The sequence below is a fragment of the Stenella coeruleoalba genome (assembly GCF_951394435.1).
Source record: "Stenella coeruleoalba genome assembly, chromosome: 9".
Taxonomy (NCBI): Eukaryota; Metazoa; Chordata; class Mammalia; order Artiodactyla; family Delphinidae; genus Stenella; species Stenella coeruleoalba.
Genome location: NC_137155.1, coordinates 396,205 through 416,217, shown reverse-complemented (window position 1 = coordinate 416,217; position 20,013 = coordinate 396,205). Strand labels below are relative to the sequence as shown.

The window sequence follows — 20,013 nt, the reverse complement described above, 5'->3', positions numbered from 1 at the left end:
GTTTCATTGTTTGTTCCTTTGGGGAATTCTCTCTTGGTCTTTTAACTGGGAGTGGTTCCTCAGCTTCTTCATTTTATTTGTATTTCTCTTTCTCTGAGCTTAGGAGAAACAGTTACCAACTGTGGTCTTAGAAGGCTATTTATATGCGGGAGTGTCCCTGTGTAGCTTGTGTAGGTTTAATATTTTTGGTGTGAGGGCTGCCTTTAGTATGGATGCCTTTTGCCGCTCCTCAGCACGTGTTGGCCACTACCCCCTTGATGGGGAGTGTGCAGATGCGGCGGCTTTTGCATGTTCCCGGAGCCGCAGCAGTGAGGGCAGCTGGTGCCCCCTCCTGGAGTTCTCAGCGGTGGTGGCGGCTGGCACCTGCCCACCCAGAGCCCACAACAGAAGCTCATGTGTCTTCCCAGAGCCTGCAGCAGTTTGCACGTGCTCCTGGAGCCTGCGATGGCAGTGGCAGCTGGCGCCCACTCCTGACACTCTCAGCGGCAGCGGTGGCTCACGCCCGCCCCAGGGACTCATATAGGTGGTGTTGTGTTGCCTGAAAGTGCGTGTGCACGTGGAAGGAAGCTCCTGTGGCGGCCCCGCCCCTCCCTTCACACGTCCTCCAACAGTGGCACGTTGCCTCTCTGGTGGGCCCAGGTACGCCCTTGGTCATGGCCACACCACACTCCAGCCCCTTCAGGCAGCCCACCCCAGTCCTCTCCCTGGGTCTGAGCTCCGAAGCCTGCGCTTCAGCACCCAGCCCCCACCCACCCCGGCAGACACGTGTCTCAGGCTGGGCAGTGCAGGGCGGTGGCATCTCCCGTGTGTGCAGGTCTCTCTCCATTCTGCCTTCTGTAAACTGGTTGCTGGATTCTCTTCCAAGGTTCTACAGCTCCCCCTCTGTCCAGGCTGATCTCCCTGCCTGTGAGGGGACATCCAGGGTGTGGGCACCTTTCCTCTTTCACAGCTCCCTCCCTGGGGTGCAGGCCCCATCCCAATTCCCCTCTCTGTTTTGTTCTTTTCTCTTTTGTCCTACCCAGTTGCGTGGAGGTTTTCTCGCCCTTTCTGAAGCCTGAGGTCTTCTGCCAGGTTTCAGTAGGTGTCCTGTGAGCACCGTTCTGCATGTGGATGTAGTTCTGATGCATCTGTGGGAGGTGGCGAGCCCGCATGCTGCTCCTCCACTGTCTTGATCACTCTCTTCCTCAACCTTTCTTCCTTTTTCTCAGCTCTTTGCAGTCACGCAGTTCTCAGAGCTAATCTGTATTTCACCTCACAATATAAGTGTGGTGTGGTTCTAAAGTTACTTAGGGAAAAGTAAGAGAGTAACATATCATGCTTTTCTTTCTTAAAGTGCAGAATATGTTGGGCTGTGGAGTCTCAGAGGAGCCCATGCACATAGACAGGTCGAGTTTTATCCTTCCAGCAGCACACGAGTGTCCTGTGCACACAGAACAGTCTCTTGGTCCCTTCTGCATAGCAAGTCACTTGTGCTTCACGACTTTACACTGCTCTTCTCCCTGCCTGGGAGAACACTGTCCCCCTCGTCTCTATTTTCCCATGACTGACAGCTCATCCTTGTTCTGGTCCTATCTGAAACGTCACCTCTCGGAGAAGCTTTTCCTGACTTCCCACTCTAAGACCGCCTGGTTGCTGTTTTGCTTTCTTCAAATCTGTAGTGATTATATGTAGTGCACCCAGCTTGTATAGTTTGTGTTTCCTTCCTTACCCACCTGTACCTCTGGAACAGAGGGAACCTTATCTTATTCTTGTTCACCACACTTCCCAGCTCCTAACAGGACCCCAAGCTGGATACGCACACCATAAATATTTGTTGAATTGAGAACATTCCACTTAGATTTGGTATCAACTTTTTTAGTCTTTCAGTTCTTTTTTTTAAGTGTTGACGGGATGATACAAATAATTTTTAATTTTTCTGTTGGCAGTTATCCGTGTCAAGCAGTAGTCGTGTTGTGACACATGACATCCCTGTAAAGGTTATTCCTCGAAAACTGTGGAAGGACTTACAAGAACCGACGGTCCCGGACGCTGACGTGAGTGATGCCTGGCGTCCTGTCACTCACCACGTATTAAATGGTGTGATTTGAATTCTCTGACTTTAGATAAAGTCTTGCCGTAGGTTTTATTTGAAAGATGTATAGTGCCTGAAAAGAGATAGTCTTTTTTTTTTTTTTTTTTTTTTTTTTGCGGTACGCGGGCCTCTCACTGTTGCGGCCTCTCCCGTTGTGGAGCACAGGCTCCGGATGCGCAGGCTCAGCGGCCATGGCTCATGGGCCCAGCCGCTCCGCGGCATGTGGGATCTTCCCGGACCGGGGCACGAACCCGTGTCCCCTGCATCGGCAGGCGGATTCTCAACCACTGCGCCACCAGGGAAGCCCAAGAGATAGTCATTTTTAAAGGACACTCCCAGAAAAAAAAAAAAAATTGCAGTATTTGTCTTTAGTTGTTCACATAAAACATCCTAAAGTAGCGTTTTACATAATAGGAATGCCCCATTCTTTACAGTTAGGAGAGAGAAAGTCTTGCCCAATAATGCTTAAGTAAAACTAAGGTAGTATTTTGGAGGACCATCGCATTTATCGGGAGTAGCGGTCCTAGGCGCCAGCTTGGGTTTCACAGAACGTGGTTTTTTCCTTTGTCTCGTAAGGAGTGATGCCCAGGGTGTGTGGGAGAGCCTGCTTTAGTTCTCCTGACAGGAGTCCCAGAGCCACTGGAAGTAAAGATGATGCCCAAGGGTCAAACTCTTGCTCACGATGTATTGAAGAAGAGACCGTGAAAATACAGTGAATGGAATATTTACTTGGCTTTTGCTAGAAGACGTCTTTGCTGGGAAAAAGCCAGCATCGTACCAAGTACTGCTGCAACCCAGTCTGGGCACTGCTGCAGAGACTGGCCCCCAGTGTTTCTGCACAGGGTAGGAGGCAGACCTTGAGCCTGGGTGTGAACCCCTGGAGGACGGCCTCCCCCGGTGCTGAGCCTTAGTCCCCTGGGGCACGTGCAGAGGGCATCTTGGCTGCAGGGCTGCAGTCTTGGAAGCAGGGAATGCCTGCAGGGACATGGTCACTGATGTCACCAGAGGCAGGCATGAGTGAGTGAAGTTGTAAACTTGTTTTTCTTTTTATATTTTAAAAAGGACCTGTATTCAGGCAATTTAAAAACAAGATTCCAGAGCTTTTAAGCGTACACACATTGTGAACAGGTAATGAGCACCTGTCAGTACTTGACTATGTTATGTCAATGTGTTAATACTCCTGATTTTTCTCATTTGCTTTATAGGTTAGTATTTATTTACCAGTCTTGAAGACTATGAAGAGCATTGTGGAGAAGATGAAAAACATCAGCAATCACCTTGTAAGTCCTAACTTCTTGGAAAAGAGCTCCCAAGTGTGTGGTTTTGGCTGCGTGTCCTGGGAGGAGGCTCGTCTGATGGAGTCTTGGTGCCCTGCCATTTACCATGTGGTGTCCGCGTGGGGCGTCCCTCACCCCCTGGTTCTGGGGGCCTGGCTGGTTGTTGAGAGCCTGCAGTTTTACAGGTGCCTGTAGCAACCTGCTCAGGTCTTCTCAACTTTCCTCACTCGCATTTGCCCTAGTCCCTCATATCTATATTAATAGTATGTTAAGGATATATTCAACAGTTTTGGCTTTCTTTCCATATGCTCTGGACAGCATATTACATGTTTTATCTGATAATGTACATATTTTCTTATGATCACTGATGCTGGCCTCTCTACTTGCCAGATGTCTCTGTGAGCCCAGGACGGAGATCCCCCAGGACACACCCCTCTTCCTGTAGGCAGCTCTTAGGTCAGCTCGAGGGTCATGTTTACTTCCCTGTTTTCTTCTGTGAAGGTTTTCTGCCAATGTCATGAAACGCTATATGTGACAGTGACAGTGTTGGGGGATCGTGTGGGTCATTCTCCTTCCCTCCCAGGGTTCTCCTGAGTTCTGCACTCACCCCCAAAACTCATTCGATTGTGTCCCTGGATGTTTCATTATAGAAACCCTGGTCCACCTGGTGAAACCTTTGCTCTTCGGTGTCTGCAGGCCAGTTACCTGCCACATGGCTGCCCCCTCCCTGCAGAACTCCTCTAGACTCTTGTCCATCCCCACATCACCGGTTCTTCCCAGGCCCCGTCTCTGCCGTTCACACTTGGCTGCTTCTCTCCCGTTGTCCCCTGGAAAGCACTTAGCCCTTCTCACTGCTCATCAGAATTCCCAGACCTTCTCCCACCACACTGGCTGTAAGCCCCTCCTCTGCCGAGCTGCTCTGTTCAGCACTACATAAGTTACCTGCTAGCACCTGGGAACCCCTCCTAAAGTGGCAGCTTCCTGAAAAGGGAAATTGTCTTAACCGTCTCTGCGTGACAGCCACCCACTGTGGGGTTGCCAGTCAGCACGTGGGTAATAGGTGTTTGCACATGGACCTGGAATGAAACTTAGTTTCAAGAGATCTTTGGAATTACAAAAGTTTCCTGAAGCCTAGAAAACGTTGATGGGCTGTTTTATCACCGCAGGTGTGCTCGCTTGAGAGTAATTTTCTTCCATAACTTCATCTTTATAGATTTCACTTTAATTTAGGATGGCTTCAGATGAAGCAGTGTGTCCTGGGCAGACATGGGTGTTCTGCTCTGCCTGCCTTGATGTTGATCCAGTTGTCAGGCTGGGAGCTTCCTCTGAGGATACCCTGGGGACCTCCAGAGAGGTTCGAGAGGCCCAGGAGAGAAAAGGCAGGGCGAGTAAGTCAAGGATCCGATTGTTTGTTCTTTTGGTCCAAGGGAAATGAGTCAGCAAAGTCGCTTAGATAAAATCATCAAAGGTGTTTTTCTCTTCCCTGGAGTGTTTAAAAGCCAGAATTTTGTGGAAGTGGTTCCTGCACTGTGAAATACTAAGGGGAAAGTTATCAAGCATATGGAAAGTTGGAGTAGCCAAATGCATAACGAGATCTACTTGAGTAACCAGAATTCTGTGTCTGAAGATTACAGGCAAGAGACCTAAGGAAAATGACTAGGACTTAACACATTAAAAATACCCCTGTCCCGTCAGATGCCCCAGCGGCCCTTGATGAGATGCCATCCTTACCTTACTTCCTTTAATGAGAGACGTGGCCAGTGGGGGTGGGTTGCGTGTACGACTCAGGTAGGAACAGAAAAAACAGGCATGGACTGACAGAAGTCTCCGCCAGGTTTTAAGGCATTGGGCTCCCCTCCAACCAAATGCCAGTTCTGGTTCAGGAGGTCTGCGGTGGGGTCAGGCTGAGTTTCTGACGGGCGCGCAGGGATGCTGTTGCTGTGGTAGACACGTGGGTCGGCGGTGCTTGGTGGTTGGAGCAGTGCTCTGTTGCTTACACCTTATATGTTGTCTCAGCCTCAGAGGAGCCGAGTCCTTGCAGCCACCCTGGGCCCCCTGCTGAGCGGTGCGCCCCGGTGCTGGGTGTTATCCAGCACGAGAATGGCAGCCTAACTGTCACAGTGGCTCTGTGACTTTTTGTGAATCGAGATCATTTATGTTAGGTTCCCAGTGCGTTTAGCCACTCTTCCGTAAATGGTGGGTAATTATCATTTGGGGAATCTCCGAAAGAGGTAAGACTTTGTCCAAGTCCCTAAGAAGCAAAGTATGTTGACGTGGCTAATACTCTGGCCATCGCTCACAAAATAAACACGGCGACCAGTGTTCAGAGTGTTGCTCGTGAACTCCCTTGGCAAGTTCTGTTTGAACACTGCCCCACACCAGGCACCGGGTGTGGTCAGAGGTGTGGAGCTACTGTTTGATCACTCAGGCGGTGGGGATGTGAAGAAAGTTGCGAGAGTGTTTGAAGTCTGGAGTGAATCTAGAACCTTGCAAGCTGCCTTCTTGAATAAATCTGTATTTATATAAAACCTGTTTTTCAAAAGCGGGGAGAATTTACAGGTAGATACTGAGTGTGTGCTTACTCAAAGCAGACGGGCCTGTGTTAGCTTTAGAGTCCCGGTAAGCACAAGGATTGTTTTACATATTTCAGTCAAGTATTGTGTCCAGATAAGAGAGCGGGCTTAGAAACATCACCGTGTGTTTCTGGGTAGTGAAAGAATAATGAATTCTTCTCGTTCAGAGGTACGTTTACTAGATGATGCAGCAAGGAAATGTAGAGGCTGTTTTCTGTGTAATGTCAAAGCCTTAGAAATGAGAGCTCACTCAAGTTAAAAACATTTTTTGATTTTGTTACTAGGATGGAAACTATTCAGAGTTCACTAATTTTAAGGAACAAGAATAAGGTCTGCTAGGTGACACTCCGAAGTAAATCTGTCTGAGATTTAGCTGCAGCTGAGCCCTGCGGAGCAGGCCGTGCTCCGCTCACCCATGGCCTCTGCCCCTCTTGCCGCGCCTCTGGAATGGCTCCTCGGCCAGACGACCACCATCACCTGTGGCGGCTCGGTGGCCTCTTGCATTGTTGGTTGAGCAAAATGCTGGCTTGCATGCTGCTGCACGGGCTTTCCGAAGACCTGCCAGGCTTTAGAGATGGCCAGATACCGATGGTAAAAGGCGAAGTGCAGCGTGCCCTGGGCAGATTGCCCAAATCTTGGTACCTGTATCATGTCGTGGTACCTGTATCTTTCTCTGAACTTAATTTCTAGATTCTGTCCCGTTTAGAGACCCTGTTGGTTGGTGGAGGGCAGAGCTTGAAAGGAAAGGGCCCCTCTGATCTTGGGAGAAGTTCCAGGCACTGTTGGGGCGGGGGGAGGTGTGGCCGGTAGGGGCCACGGCAATTGGTCACCAAGCCCAGCTGTCCTCTGAGTACGGAAAGCCCAGCGGCCACGGGGCCCCGCAGCTTGTTGGAGTCCTGGACACCTGACGGCATCTTCGGGCCTTTCTGAATTTGGAAATCTCACTTCCCAATGTCTGAGTTTATTTTTCAGGTAGATGGTTATGTTCTCCTGATATTCTGAAGGCTTTCTGATTATGTGGAATTGGCAGTTGTAATAGATGGTTTGGTCCATTTATAAAGATAAGGCAGGTGGGGCTTCCCTGGGGCTTCCCTGGTGGCGCAGTGGTTGAGAGTCCGCCTGCCGACGCAGGGGATGCGAGTTCGTGCCCCGGTCCGGGAAGATCCCACATGCCACGGAGCGGCTGGGCCCATGAGCCATGGCTGCTGAGCCTGTGTGTCCGGAGCCTGTGCCCCGCAACGGGAGAGGCCACAACAGTGAGAGGCCCACGTACCGCAAAAAAAATAAATAAATAAGGCAGGTGGTGAGCTTCTAACTTCACGTTCTCTTCCGGTTCTCCTCCCTCTGTTTTGCAGGAGTCACACAGTGTCTGTGTTGTCAGAGCTGCTAGCAGGGACCCCCAGCCTCACCTGTTCTCAGGTTTTCCCACGGCGCTCTGCACGTGGAGGGGCTGCTCTCCGGGGATTTCTGAGTCCCTGGCTCTCAGACCTTGTCTTCTTGCTGATGCCATGTGGGGCTTGGTGCTGTCAGGAGTGCCCTGCGTCTGGGGGGGCTACCTTGTCACCTGGTTTGTTGGAAGCTGATGTTCACTTTTTAATTTCCTTTTTCCTTTTCTTAACACTGTAAAATACTCAATTTGCAGATTATTGAAGCAAACCTAAATGGAGAATTGAACTTGAAAATAGAAACTGAACTAGTATGTGTTACAACTCATTTTAAAGATCTTGGAAATCCTCCATTAGGTAAGTTTCCTGCTGGGTTATTTCCTCATCCATAAAACCTGGGCTTGGGCTCAGTCTCCAAGAGCCCTTCCAGCTCTTCACATCCTGTGCCTTCTCCCAAAGATTGTAGTTTCTCACATGGGGTGGAGTTAGACATGTATATGACACTCATTTTCTCCTACTTGTGTGTGTATTAAAAAGTAAGAAGTTTTTCTTTCTTTCTTTCATTTTTTTTTTTACATCTTTATTGGAGTATAATTGCTTTACAATGGTGTGTTAGTTTCTGCTTTATAACAAAGTGAATCAGTTATACATATACATATGTTCCCATATCTCTTCCCTCTTGCGTCTCCCTCCCTCCCACCCTCCCTATCCCACCCCTCCAGGTGGTCACAAAGCACCGAGCTGATCTCCCTGTGCTATGCGGCTGCTTCCCACTAGCTATCCATTTTACATTTGGTAGTGTATATATGTCCATGCCACTCTCTCACTTTGTCACAGCTTACCCTTCCCCCTCCCCATATCCTCAAGTCCATTCTCTAGTAGGTCTGTGTCTTTTTTCCCATCTTACCCCTAGGTTCTTCATGACCTTTTTTTTTTCTTAGATTCCATATATATGTGTTAGCATACAGTATTTCTTTTTCTCTTTCTGACTTATTACTTCACTCTGTATGACAGACTCTACGTCCATCCACCTCACTACAAATAACTCAGTTTCATTTCTTTTTATGGCTGAGTAGTATTCCATTGTGTATATGTGCCACATCTTCTTTTATTCATCCGATGATGGACACTTAGGTTGTTTCCATCTCCTGGCTATTGTAAATAGAGCTGCAATGAACATTTTGGTACATTACACTTTTTGAATTATGGTTTTCTCAGGGTATATGCCCAGTAGTGGGATTGCTGGGTCATATGATAGTTCTATTTGTAGTTTTTTAAGGAACTTCCATACTGTTCTCCATAGTGGCTGTACCAATTCACATTCCCACCAGCAGTGCAAGAGTGTTCCCTTTTCTCCACACCCTCTCCAGCATTTATTGTTTCCATATTTTTTGATGATGGCTATTCTGACCGGTGTGAGATGATATCTCATTGTAGTTTTGATTTACATTTCTCTAATGATTAATGATGTTGAGCATCCTTTCATGTGTTTGTTGGCAATCTGAATATCTTCTTTGGAGAAATGTCTATTTAGTTCTTCTGCCCATTTTTGGATTGGGTTGTTTGCTTTTTTGTTATTTAGCTGCATGAGCTGCTTGTAAATTTTGGAGATTAATCCTTTGTCCGTTGCTTCATTTGCAAATATTTTCTCCCATTCTGAGGGTTGTCGTTTGGTCTTGTTTATGGTTTCCTTTGCTGCACAAAAGCTTTTAAGTTTCATTAGGTCCCATGTTTTTATTTTTGTTTTACTTCCATTTCTCTAGGAGATGGGTCAAAAAGGATCTTGCTGTGATTTATGTCATAGACTGTTCTGCCTATGTTTTCCTCTAAGAATTTGATAGTTTCTGGCCTTAAATTTAGGTCTTTAATCCATTTTGAGTTTACTTTTGTGTAAGGTGTTAGGGAGTGTTCTAATCTCATACTTTTACATGTACCTGTCCAGTTTTCCCAGCACCACTTATTGAAGAGGCTGTCCTTTCTCCACTGTACATTTCGGCCTCCTTTATCAACGATAAGGTGACAATATGTGCGTGGGTTTATCTCTGGGCTTTCTATCCTGTTCCGTTGATCAATATTTCTGTTTTTGTGCCAGTACCATACTGTCTTGATTACTGTAGCTTTGTAGTATAGTCTGAAGTCAAGGACCCTGATTCCTCCAGCTCTGTTTTTCATTCTCAAGATTGCTTTGGCTATATGGGTTTTGTTGTGTTTCCATACAAATTGTGAAATTTTTTGTTCTAGTTTTGTGAAAAATGCCAGTGGTAGTTTGATAGAGATTGCATTGAATCTGTACATTGCTTTGGGTAGTAGAGTCACTTTCACAATGTTCATTCTTCTAATCCAAGAACATGGTATATCTCTCCATCTATTTGTATCATCTTGAATTTCTTTCATCAATGTCTTATAATTTTCTGCATACAGGTCTTTTGTCTCCTTAGGTCAGTTTATTCCTAGATATTTTATTGTTTTTGTTGCAGTGGTAAATGGGAGTGTTTTCTTGATTTCACGTTCAGATTTTTCATCATTAGTGTATAGGAATGCCAGAGATTTCTGTGCATTAATTTTGTATCCTGCTACTTTACCAAATTCAATGATTAGCTGTAGTAGTTTTCTGGTAGCATCTTTAGGATTCTCTGTGTATAGTATCATGTCATCTGCAAACAGTGACAGCTTTACTTCTTCTTTTCTGATTTGGATTCCTTTTAATTCCTTTTATTCTCTGATTGCTGTGGCTATAACTTCCAAAACTATGTTGAATAAGAGTGGTGAGAGTGGGCAACCTTGTCTTGTTCCTGATGTTAGTGGAAATGCTTTCAGTTTTTCACCATTGAGGACGATGTTGGCTGTGGTTTTGTCATGTATGGCCTTTATTATGTTGAGCAAAGTTCCCTTTATGCCTACTTTCTGGAGGGTTTTTATCATAAATGGGTGTTGAATTTTGTCGAAAGCTTTCTATGCATCTATTGAGATGACCATATGGTTTTTCTCCTTCAATTTGTTAATATGGTGTATAACATTGATTGATTTGCATATATTGAAAAATCCTTGCATTCCTGGAATAAACCTCACTTGATCATGGTGTATGATCCTCTTAATGTGCTATTGGATTCTGTTTGCTAGTATTTTGTTGAGGATTTTTGCATCTATGTTCATCAGTGATATTGGCCTGTAATTTTCTTTCTTTGTGACATCCTTGTCTGGTTTTGGTATCAGGGTGATGGTGGCCTGGTAGAATGAGTTTGGGAGTGTTCCTCCCTCTGCTATATTTTGGAAGAGTTTGAGAAGGATAGGTGTTAGCTCTTCTCTAAATGTTTGATAGAATTTGCCTGTAAAGCCATGTGGTCCTGGGCTTTTGTTTGTTGGAAGATTTTTAATTATAGTTGCAATTTCAGTGCTTGTGATTGGTCTGTTCGTATTTTCTATTTCTTCCTGATTCAGTCTTGGCAGCGTTGTGCATTTCTAAGAATTTGTCCATTTCTTCCAGGTTGTCCATTTTATTGGCATAGAGTTGCTTGTAGTAATCTCTCACGATCCTTTGTATTTCTGCAGTGTCAGTTGTTACTTCTCCTTTTTCATTTCTAATTCTATTGATTTGTCTTCTCCCTTTTTTTCTTGATGAGTCTGGCTAATGTTTTATCAATTTTGTTTATCTTCTCAAGGAACCAGCTTTTAGTTCTATTGATCTTTGCTATTGTTTCCTTCATTTCTTTTTCATTTATTTCTGATCTGATCTTTATGATTTCTTTCTTTCTGCTAACTTCGGGGGGTGTTTTTTGTTCTTCTTTCTCTAATTGCTTTAGTTGCAAGGTTAGGTTGTTTATTCAAGATGTTTCCTGTTTCTTAATGTAGGATTGTATTGCTATACACTTCCCTCTTAGAATTGCTTTTGCTGCATCCCATAGGTTTTGGCTCATCCTGTCTCCATTGTCATTTGTTTCTAGGTATTTTTTTATTTCTTCAGTGATCACTTCGTTATTAAGTAGTGTATTGTTTAGCCTCCGTGTGTTTGTATTTTTTACAGATCTTTTCTTGTAATGGATATCTATTCTCATAGCGTTGTGGTCGGAAAAGATACTTGATACAATTTCAATTTTCTTAAATTTACAAAGGCTTGATTTGTGACCCAAGATATGATCTATCCTGGAGACTGTTCCATGAGCACTTAAGAAAAATGTGTGTTCTGTTGTTTTTGGATGGAATGTCCTATAAATATCAATTAAGTCCATCTTGTTTAATGTATTATTTAAAGCTTGTGTTTCCTTATTTATTTTCATTTTGGATGATCTGTCCATTGGTGAAAGTGGGGTGTTAAAATCCCCTACTATGATTGTGTTACTGTCGATTTCCCCTTTTTTGGCTGTTAGTATTTTTCTTATGTATTGAGGTGCTCCTATGTTGGGTGCATAAATATTTACAGTTGTTATATCTTCTTCTTGGATCGATCCCTTGATCATTATGTAGTGTCCTTCTGTGTCTCTTCTAATAGTCTTTATTTTAAAGTCTGTTTTGTCTGATATGAGAATTGCTACTCCAGCTTTGTTTTGGTTTCCATTTGCATGGAATATCTTTTTCCATCCCCTCACTTTCAGTCTGTAGGTGTCTCTAGGTCTGTCGTGTGTCTCTTGTACACAGCATATATATGGGTCTTGTTTTTGTATACATTCAGCCAGTCTGTGTCTTTTGGTGGGAGCATTTAATCCATTTACATGTAAGGTAATTATCGATATGTACGTTCCTATTCCCATTTTCTTAATTATTTTGGGTTTGTTATTGTAGGTCTTTTTCCTTCTCTTGTGTTTCTTGCCTAGAGAAGATCCTTTAGCATTTGTTGTAAATCTCGTTTGGTGGTGCTGAACTCTCAGCTTTTGCTTGTCTGTAAAGATTTTAATTTCTCCATCAAATCTGAATGAAATCCTTGCTGGGTAGAGTAATATTGGTTGTAGGTTTTTCTCCTTCATCACTTTAAATATGTCCTGCCAGTCCCTTCTGGCTTGCAGAGTTTCTGCTGAAAGATCAGCTGTTAACCTTATGGGTATTCCCTTGTGTGTTATTTGTTTTTCCCTTGCTGCTTTTAATATGTTTTCTTTGTATTTACTTTTTGACAGTTTGATTAATATGTGTCTTGGTGTGTTTCTTTTTAGATTTATCCTATATGGGACTCTCTATGCTTCCTAGACTTGATTAACTATTTCCTTTCCCATATTAGGGAAGTTTTCAACTAAAATCTCTTCAAATATTTTCTCAGTCCCTTTCTTTTTCTCTTCTTCTTCTGGAACCCCTATAATTCAAATGTTGGTACGTTTAATGTTGTCCCAGAGGTCTCTGAGACTGTCCTCAGTTCTTTTCATTCTTTTTTCTTTATTCTGCTCTGCAGTAGTTATTTCCACTATTTTATCTTCCAGATCACTTATCTGTTCTTCTGCCTCAGTTATTCTGCTATTGATCCCTTCCAGAGTATTTTTTATTTCTTTTATTGTCTTGTTCATTGTTGCTTGTTTCATCTTTAGTTCTTATATGTCCTTGTTAAATGTTTCTTGCATTTTCTCCATTCTATTTCCAATATTTTGGATCATCTTTACTATCATTATTCTGAATTCTTTTTCAGGTAGACTGCCTATTTCCTCTTCCTTTGTTAGGTCTGGTGGGTTTTTATCTTGCTCCTTCATCTGCTATGTGTTTTTCTGTCCCTCATTTTGCTTATCTTACTGTGTTTGGGGTCTCCTTTTTGCAGGCTGCAGGTTCGTAGTTTCCGTTGTTTTTGGTGTCTGTCCCCAGTGGCTAAAGTTGGTTCAGTGGGTTGTGTAGGCTTCCTGGTGGAGGGGACTAGTACCTGTGTTCTGTTGGATGAGGCTGGATCTTGTCTTTCTGGTGGGCAGGTCCACGTCTGGTGGTGTGTTTTGGGGTGTCTGTGGACTTATTATGATTTTAGGCAGCCTCTCTGCTAATGGGTGGGGTTGTGTTCCTGTCTTGCTAGTTGTTTGGCATAGGGTGTCCAGCGCTGTAGCTTGCTGGTTGTTGAGTGAAGCTGGGTGTTGTTGTTGAGATGGAGATCTCTGGGAGATTTTTGCCATTTGATATTACGTGGAGCTGGGAGGTCTTTTGTGGACCAGTGTCCTGAAGTTGGCCCTCCCACATCAGAGGAACAGCACTGACTCCTGGCTGCAGCACCAAGAGCCTTTCATCCACATGGCTCAGAATAAAAGGGAGAAAAAGTAGAAAGAAAGAAGGAAAGAAGGAAGGAAGGAAGGAAGGGGACAATAAAATAAAGTAGGATAAAATAAAATAAAGTTATTAAAATAAAAAATAATTATTAAGAAAAAAATTTTTTTAAAAAGTAAATAAAAACAAAGCAAAAACAACCCCGATGGATAGAACCCTAAGACAGATGGTGAAAGCAAAGGTATACAGAGAAAATCTCACACAGAAGCATACACATACACACTCACAAAAAGAGGAAAAGGGGAAATAATAATAAATCTTGCTCTCAAAGTCCACCTCCTCAATTTGGGATGGTTTGTTGTCTATTCAGGTATTCCACAGATGCAGGGTACATCAAGTTGATTGTGGAGATTTAATCAGCTGCTCCTGAGGCTGCTGGGAGAGATTTCCCTTTCTCTTCTTTGTTTGCACAGCTCCCGGGGCTCAGCTTTGTATTTGGCCCCGCCTCTGCGTGTAGGTTGCCAGAGGGCGTCTGTTCTTCACTCAGACAGGACGGGGTTAAAGGAGCAGCTGATTCGGGGTCTGTGGCTCACTGAGGCCGGGGAATGGGAGGGACACGATGCAGGGCGAGCCTGTAGCGGCAGAGGCCGGCTTGACGTTGCACCAGCCTTAGGCGCGCCATGCATTATCCCCCGGAAGTTGTCCCTGGATCCTGGGACCCTGGCAGTGGTGGGGTGCACAGGCTACCCGGAAGGGAGGTGTGGATAGTGTCCTGTGCTCGCACACAGGCTTCTTGGTGGCGGCAGCAGCAGCCTTAGTGTCTCATGCCCGTCTCGGGGGTCCGCGCTGTTAGCTGCAGTTCACTCCCCTCTCTGGAGCTCCTTTAAGCAGCGCTCTTAATCCTCTCTCCTCACACACCAGGAAACAAAGAGGGAAGCAAAAGTCTCTTGTCTCTTTAGCAGATCCAGACTTTTCCCCAGACTCCCTCCGGGCTAGCCGTGGTGCACTAACCCTGTGCAGGCTGTGTTCACGCTGCCAACCCCAGTCCTCTCCCTGTTACATTATTTATAATAGCAAATCACCTGCTAATGTTGGAGGGTCTCCTGCAGAGGCAGGGGGTGGCTGTGGCTCACCGTGGGGACAAGGACATTGAGAGGAGAAGTTCTGGGAAGTACTCCTTGGCGTGAGCCCTCTCATTTTTTTTTTTAATTGTTGGAATATAGTTGCCTTACAATGTTGTGTTAGTTTCAGGTGTATGGCAGAGTGATTCAGTTATATGTGTGTGTGTGTGTGTGTGTGTATACACACACACACACACACACACACACACACACACACACATATATATATTCTTTTTCTGATTCTTTTCCCATATGGGTTATTACAGAGTACTGAGTGTAGTTTCCTTGCTATACAGTAGGTCCTTGTCATTTATTTTATATATACTGGTTTATATACATTAATCCCAAACTCCTGGTTTATCCATCCCCTTCACCTATTCACTCCTGTTTTAGGGAGTGTCCTAATTTCATTCTTTTACACGTGGTTGTCCAGTTTTCCCAGCAGCACTTATCGAAGAGACTGTCTTTTCTCCATTGTATATTTTGGGATTCTTTATAAAAGATTAATTAACCACAGGTATGTGGGTTTATTTCTGGATTTTCCATCCTCTTCCATTGATCTGTATTTCTGTTTTTGTGGCAGTACCTTACTGTTTTGATGACTGTAGCTTTGTACTATAGTCTGAAGTCAGAGAGCCTGATTCCGCCAGGTCCATTTTTCTTTCTCAAGATTGCTTTGGCTATTTGGGGTCTTATTTGTTCCCATCCAAATTTTAAAATGTTTTGTTCTAGTTCTGTGAAAAATGTCATTGGTAATTTGATGGGGATTGCATTGAGTCTGTAGATTGCCTTAGGTGGTATAGTCATTTTGATTCTTCCAGTCCAGGAGCATGGTATATTTTTCTGTTTGTGTCATCTCTGATTTCTTTCATCAACGTCTTATAGTTTTTGGAGTGCAGGTCTTTGCCTCCTTAGGTAGGTTTATTCCTAGGTATTTTATTCTTTTTGATGCAATGATAAATGGGATTGTTTCCTTAATTTTTCTTTCTGATCTTTCGTTGTTAATGTGTAGAAATGCAACAGATTTCTGTGTATTAAAAATCTTGTGTCCTGCAACTTTACTGAATTCATTGATGAGCTCTAGTAGTTTTCTGGTAGCATCTTTAGGATTTTCTATGTATAGAATCATGTCATATGCAAACAGTGACAGTTTTACTTTTTTTCCAATTTGGATTCCTTTTATTTCTTTTTCTTCTCTGATTGTTCTGGCTAGGTCTTCCGAAAGTATGTTGAAAAAACGTGGCAGAAGTGGACATCCGTATCTTGTTCCTGATCTTAGAGGAAATGCTGTCAGCTTTTCACCGTTGACTATGATGTTAGCTGTGGGTTTGTCATATATGGCCTTTATTATGTTAAGGTAGGTTTCCTCTGTGCCCACTTTCTGGAGAGTTTTTATCATAAATGGTGTTGAATTTTGTCAAAAGCTTTTTCTGCATCTGTTGATGCATGTTGGGATGGTCATATGGTTTCTTTATTTTTTCTTAATGTGGTATATCACACTGATTGTTTTGTGGATATTGAAAATTCTTTGCATCCCTGGGATAAATCCCACTTGGTCATAGTGTATGATCCTTTTAATGTGTTTTTGGATTCTTTTTGCTAGTATTTTGCTGAGGATTTTTGTGTCTATGTTCATCAGTGATATTGGCCTGTAATTTTCTTTTTTTGGTATCTTTGGTTTTGCTATCAGGGTAATGGTGGCCTCATAGAATGAGCTTGGGAGTGTTCCTTCCTTTGCAAATTTTTGGAAGAGTTTCAGAAGAATAGGTGTTAACTCTCCTCCTCTCTGTGTTTGATAGAACACACCTGTGGTCCTGGACTTTTGTTCATTGGAAGATTTTTAGTCACAGTTTCAAATTCAGTACTCCTGATTAGTCTGTTCATATTTTCTGTTTCTTCCTGGTTCAGTCTTGGGACATGGTACCTTTCTAAGAATTTTTCCATTTCTTCTAGGTGGTCCATTTTATTGGTGTATAGTTGCTTGTAGTAGTCTCTTATGATCCTTTGTATTTCTTTGGTGTCTGTTGTAACTTCTCCTTTTCCATTTCTAATATTATTGATTTGGATCCTCTCCCTTTTTTTCTTGATGAGTTTGGCTAAAGGTTTATCACTTTTGTTTATCTTTTCAAAGAACCAGCTTTTAGTTTCATTGATCTTTTCTACTTCCTTCATCTGTAGTTCATTTATTTGTGCTGTGATCTTTATGATTTCTTTCCTTCTACTAACTTTGGGTTTTGTTTGTTCTTTCTCTATTTGCTTGTTTTCATATCCATTCAGCCAGTCTAAGTCTTTTAATTGGAGCATTTAATCCATTTACATTCAAGGTAATTACTGGTATGTATGTTCCTATTGCCATTTTGTTAATTGTTTTGTGTTTGTTTTTGTAGGTTTTTTTCCTTCCCTTCCTCTTTTGTTCTTATGTGATTTGATGGCTGCCCTTAGTGTTGTGTTTGGATTCCTTTTTCTTTTTTGTGTGTATATGTATTGTAGATTTTTGGTTTGCAGTTCCCATGATGTTTTGATATGGCAGGCTACATATATACAAAACTGTACTCTTGTCTTCTCACGATTGCTGGTTTTCATGTCATATTTGTGTGTGGATGATTTCCTACTTTTACTGTATGCTTGCCTTTACCAGCGAGCTTTACCATTCCTCATTTTCTCGTTTCTAGTTGTGACCTTTTCTTTTTCGCCTAGAGAACTTCATTTGGCATTTGTTGCAAAGCTGGTTTGGTGATGCTGAATTCTTTTAGCTTTTGCTTGTCTGTAAAGCTTTTGATTTCTCCACTGAATCTGAACAAGAGCCTTGCTGGGTATTCTTGGTTATAGGTTTTCCTTTTCATCACTTGAAATATATTGTGCCACTCCCTTCTGGGCTGCAGAGTTTCTGGTGAGAAATAAACTGATAACCTTATGGGGATTCCCTTGTACGTTATTTGTTGCTTTTCCCTTATTGCTTTTAATATTTTTTTCTTTGTCTTTTATTTCTGTCAATTTGATTACAGTGTGTCTCAGCAAGTTCCTCCTTGGGTTTGTCTTGTATGAGACTCTGCACTTCCTGGACTTGGGTGACTATTTCCTTTCCCAGGTTAGGGAAGTTTTCAGCTATTATCTCTTCAAATACTTTCTCAGACCCTTTCTCTCTCTCTTCTCCTTCTGGGACACTTATAATGGGAATGTTGGTGTTTTTAACGTTGTCCCAGAGGTCTCTTAAATTGTCCTCATTTCTTTTCATTCTTTTTTCTTTATTCTCTTGTGCAGCAGTGATTTCCCACCATTCTGTCTCCCAGTTCACTTATCTGTTCTTCTGCCTCATTTATTCTGCTATTGGTTCCTTCTAGTGTATTTTTCATTTCAGTTATTGAATTGTTCTACTCTGTTGTTTATATTTTTTAGCTGTTTGTTAAACATTTCTTGTCTCTTCTCGGTGTGTGCCGCCATTCTTTTTCAGAGATCTTGAAACATCTTTACTGTCACTACTCTGATTTCTTTTTCAGGTAGATTGTCTATCTCCACTTAACGTAGTTGTTCTTCTGGGGTTTTATCTTGTTCCTTCATCTGGAACATATTCCTCTGCTTGTCCCATTTTGTCTAACTTTTTGTGTTTGCGATCCCACAGGCTGCGGATTGTAGTTCCTCTTGCTTCTGATTTCTGCCCCCTGGTGGGTGAAGCTGGTCTAGAGGCTTGTGCAGGTTTCCTGGTGGGAGGGATTGGTGCTTGCCCACTATCAGGTGGAGCTGGGTCTTGTCCATCTGGTGCGCAGGGACTTGTGGAGGGGTGTGTTTGGAGGCGGCTGTTGACTTAAGATGACTAGGCAGCCTGTCTGCTGATGGGCGGGGCCATTCCCCCATCCTGTTGCTTGTTTGTGCTGAGGTGTCCCAGCACTGGAGCCTAAGGCTGTTGGGTGGGGCCGGGTCTTGGTGTCAAGAAGGCTGCCTCCAGGAGAGCTCACGCCGATGAGTACTCAGTGTTACCTCTGCCACCAGTGTCCTTTTCTCCACAAAAGTGAGCCACAGCCACCCCCCACTTCCTCGGGAGACCCTCCAAGACCAGCGGGTAGGTCTGGCCCAGGCTGATATGAAGTCACTGCAGTTTTCCCTGGGTCCCGGTGTGCATGAGACTATGTGTGCACCCTTCAAGGATGGAGTCTCTGTTTCCCCAGTCCTGTGGAGCTCTTGCACTCAAGCCCCGCTGGCCTTCAAAGCCAGGTGCTCTGGGGGCTCCTCCCGATGCTGGGCCCCCAGGCTGGGGAGCCTGATGTGGGGCTCAGAATTCTCCCTCCTCTGGGAGAACCTCTGCGATAATAGTTATTTTCCAGTTTGTGTGTCACCCACCCAGCTGGTGTAGGATTTGATTGTATTGTGAATGTGCCCCTCCTACCATCTCCTTGCGGCTTTTTCTTTGTCCTTGGATGTAGAATATCATTTTGGTAGGTTCCATTCTTTTTCTGTTGATGGTTTTTCAGCAGTTAGTTGTGATTTTGGTGTTTTCATGAGAGGAGGTAAGGAGGTGAGCTCAAGTCCTACTCTACTATCTTGTCTCCAACCCCACCCGCTTTTCCTACTTTACTCTCTTTGGTACTTACAGAACTATATTAGCAAATATTAGCTTTTCGTGCATCATCAACTTTCTTGTCCCATACAAGGTGGTAAGGGACTAGGAATCAGTTCAGCAAGCAGTGGATGAGGGGTGGTTGAGCGGATTGGCTCAGGAATCAGAGTCCTGTGCTGTGGAGCTCACGGTGGTGGGCAGGCTGTGGGAGGGAAGCTCCAGCAGGGAGCGAGGCAGAGGCCCTGGGGACGGTGCTCGCTCTGTGAAGGCCGTTTTAGTCACTCGTGTGTTCCAAAGTAGATCTAGTAAGGCTCCTGCCACTTTTAGAATTAAAATTCGTTACTACAAGTTTGCTTATTAGAGACACGTTGTAGCTTACCATTGTGAGGGAATTTTACTTCATAGTGATGGGCATGCTTCTGGAGCAAAGTGAAATCCATGTGAATAAAGCTTTGACAACAGTTGTATGAAATGACTTATTTTGGTGTTCCTCATTTTGTTTATTTTAGTAAGTAACAAAGAGGGTCTTTGATACCTTCCCAGAGATGAAAGGATGTTTTCTTCCCATTCATTCCACTTTATAATGAGAGGCCTTGCTTTAGGTGTATATGGTCTTTTTTGGGGGGGGGGGTTTATTTGGCCATGCCATGAGGTATACGAGATCTTAGTTCCCCGACCGGGGATTGAACATGGGCCCTCAGCAGTGAAAGTGCAGAGTCCTAACCACTGGACCACCTGGGAAGTCCTGTATATGTTTCTAAGAGAAACTGTTTTCTTTGACCTTAAGAAGGAGATTGGGTCATATTTCAGGTCCCTATAATCAAAGATTCCCTTTACATTAGCGTAGTATTTTTGTGGGGCTGTGACTCTTGTGG

The 20,013-nt window shown here is 43.8% G+C and overlaps 1 protein-coding gene across 2 annotated transcripts in view; it reads left to right on the top strand.

Annotated features, from left to right (window-relative positions):
• HUS1 (HUS1 checkpoint clamp component) overlaps positions 1–20,013 on the top strand; it is a 31,394-nt gene that overhangs the window by 7,914 nt on the left and 3,467 nt on the right. For both annotated transcript variants that reach the window (XM_079931338.1, XM_079931337.1), the window contains exons 4-6: positions 1,926–2,033; positions 3,277–3,351; positions 7,564–7,663. In XM_079931338.1, the coding sequence (XP_079787464.1) occupies positions 1,926–2,033; positions 3,277–3,351; positions 7,564–7,663 (283 nt within the window). The remainder of the gene's footprint in view (positions 1–1,925; positions 2,034–3,276; positions 3,352–7,563; positions 7,664–20,013) is intronic.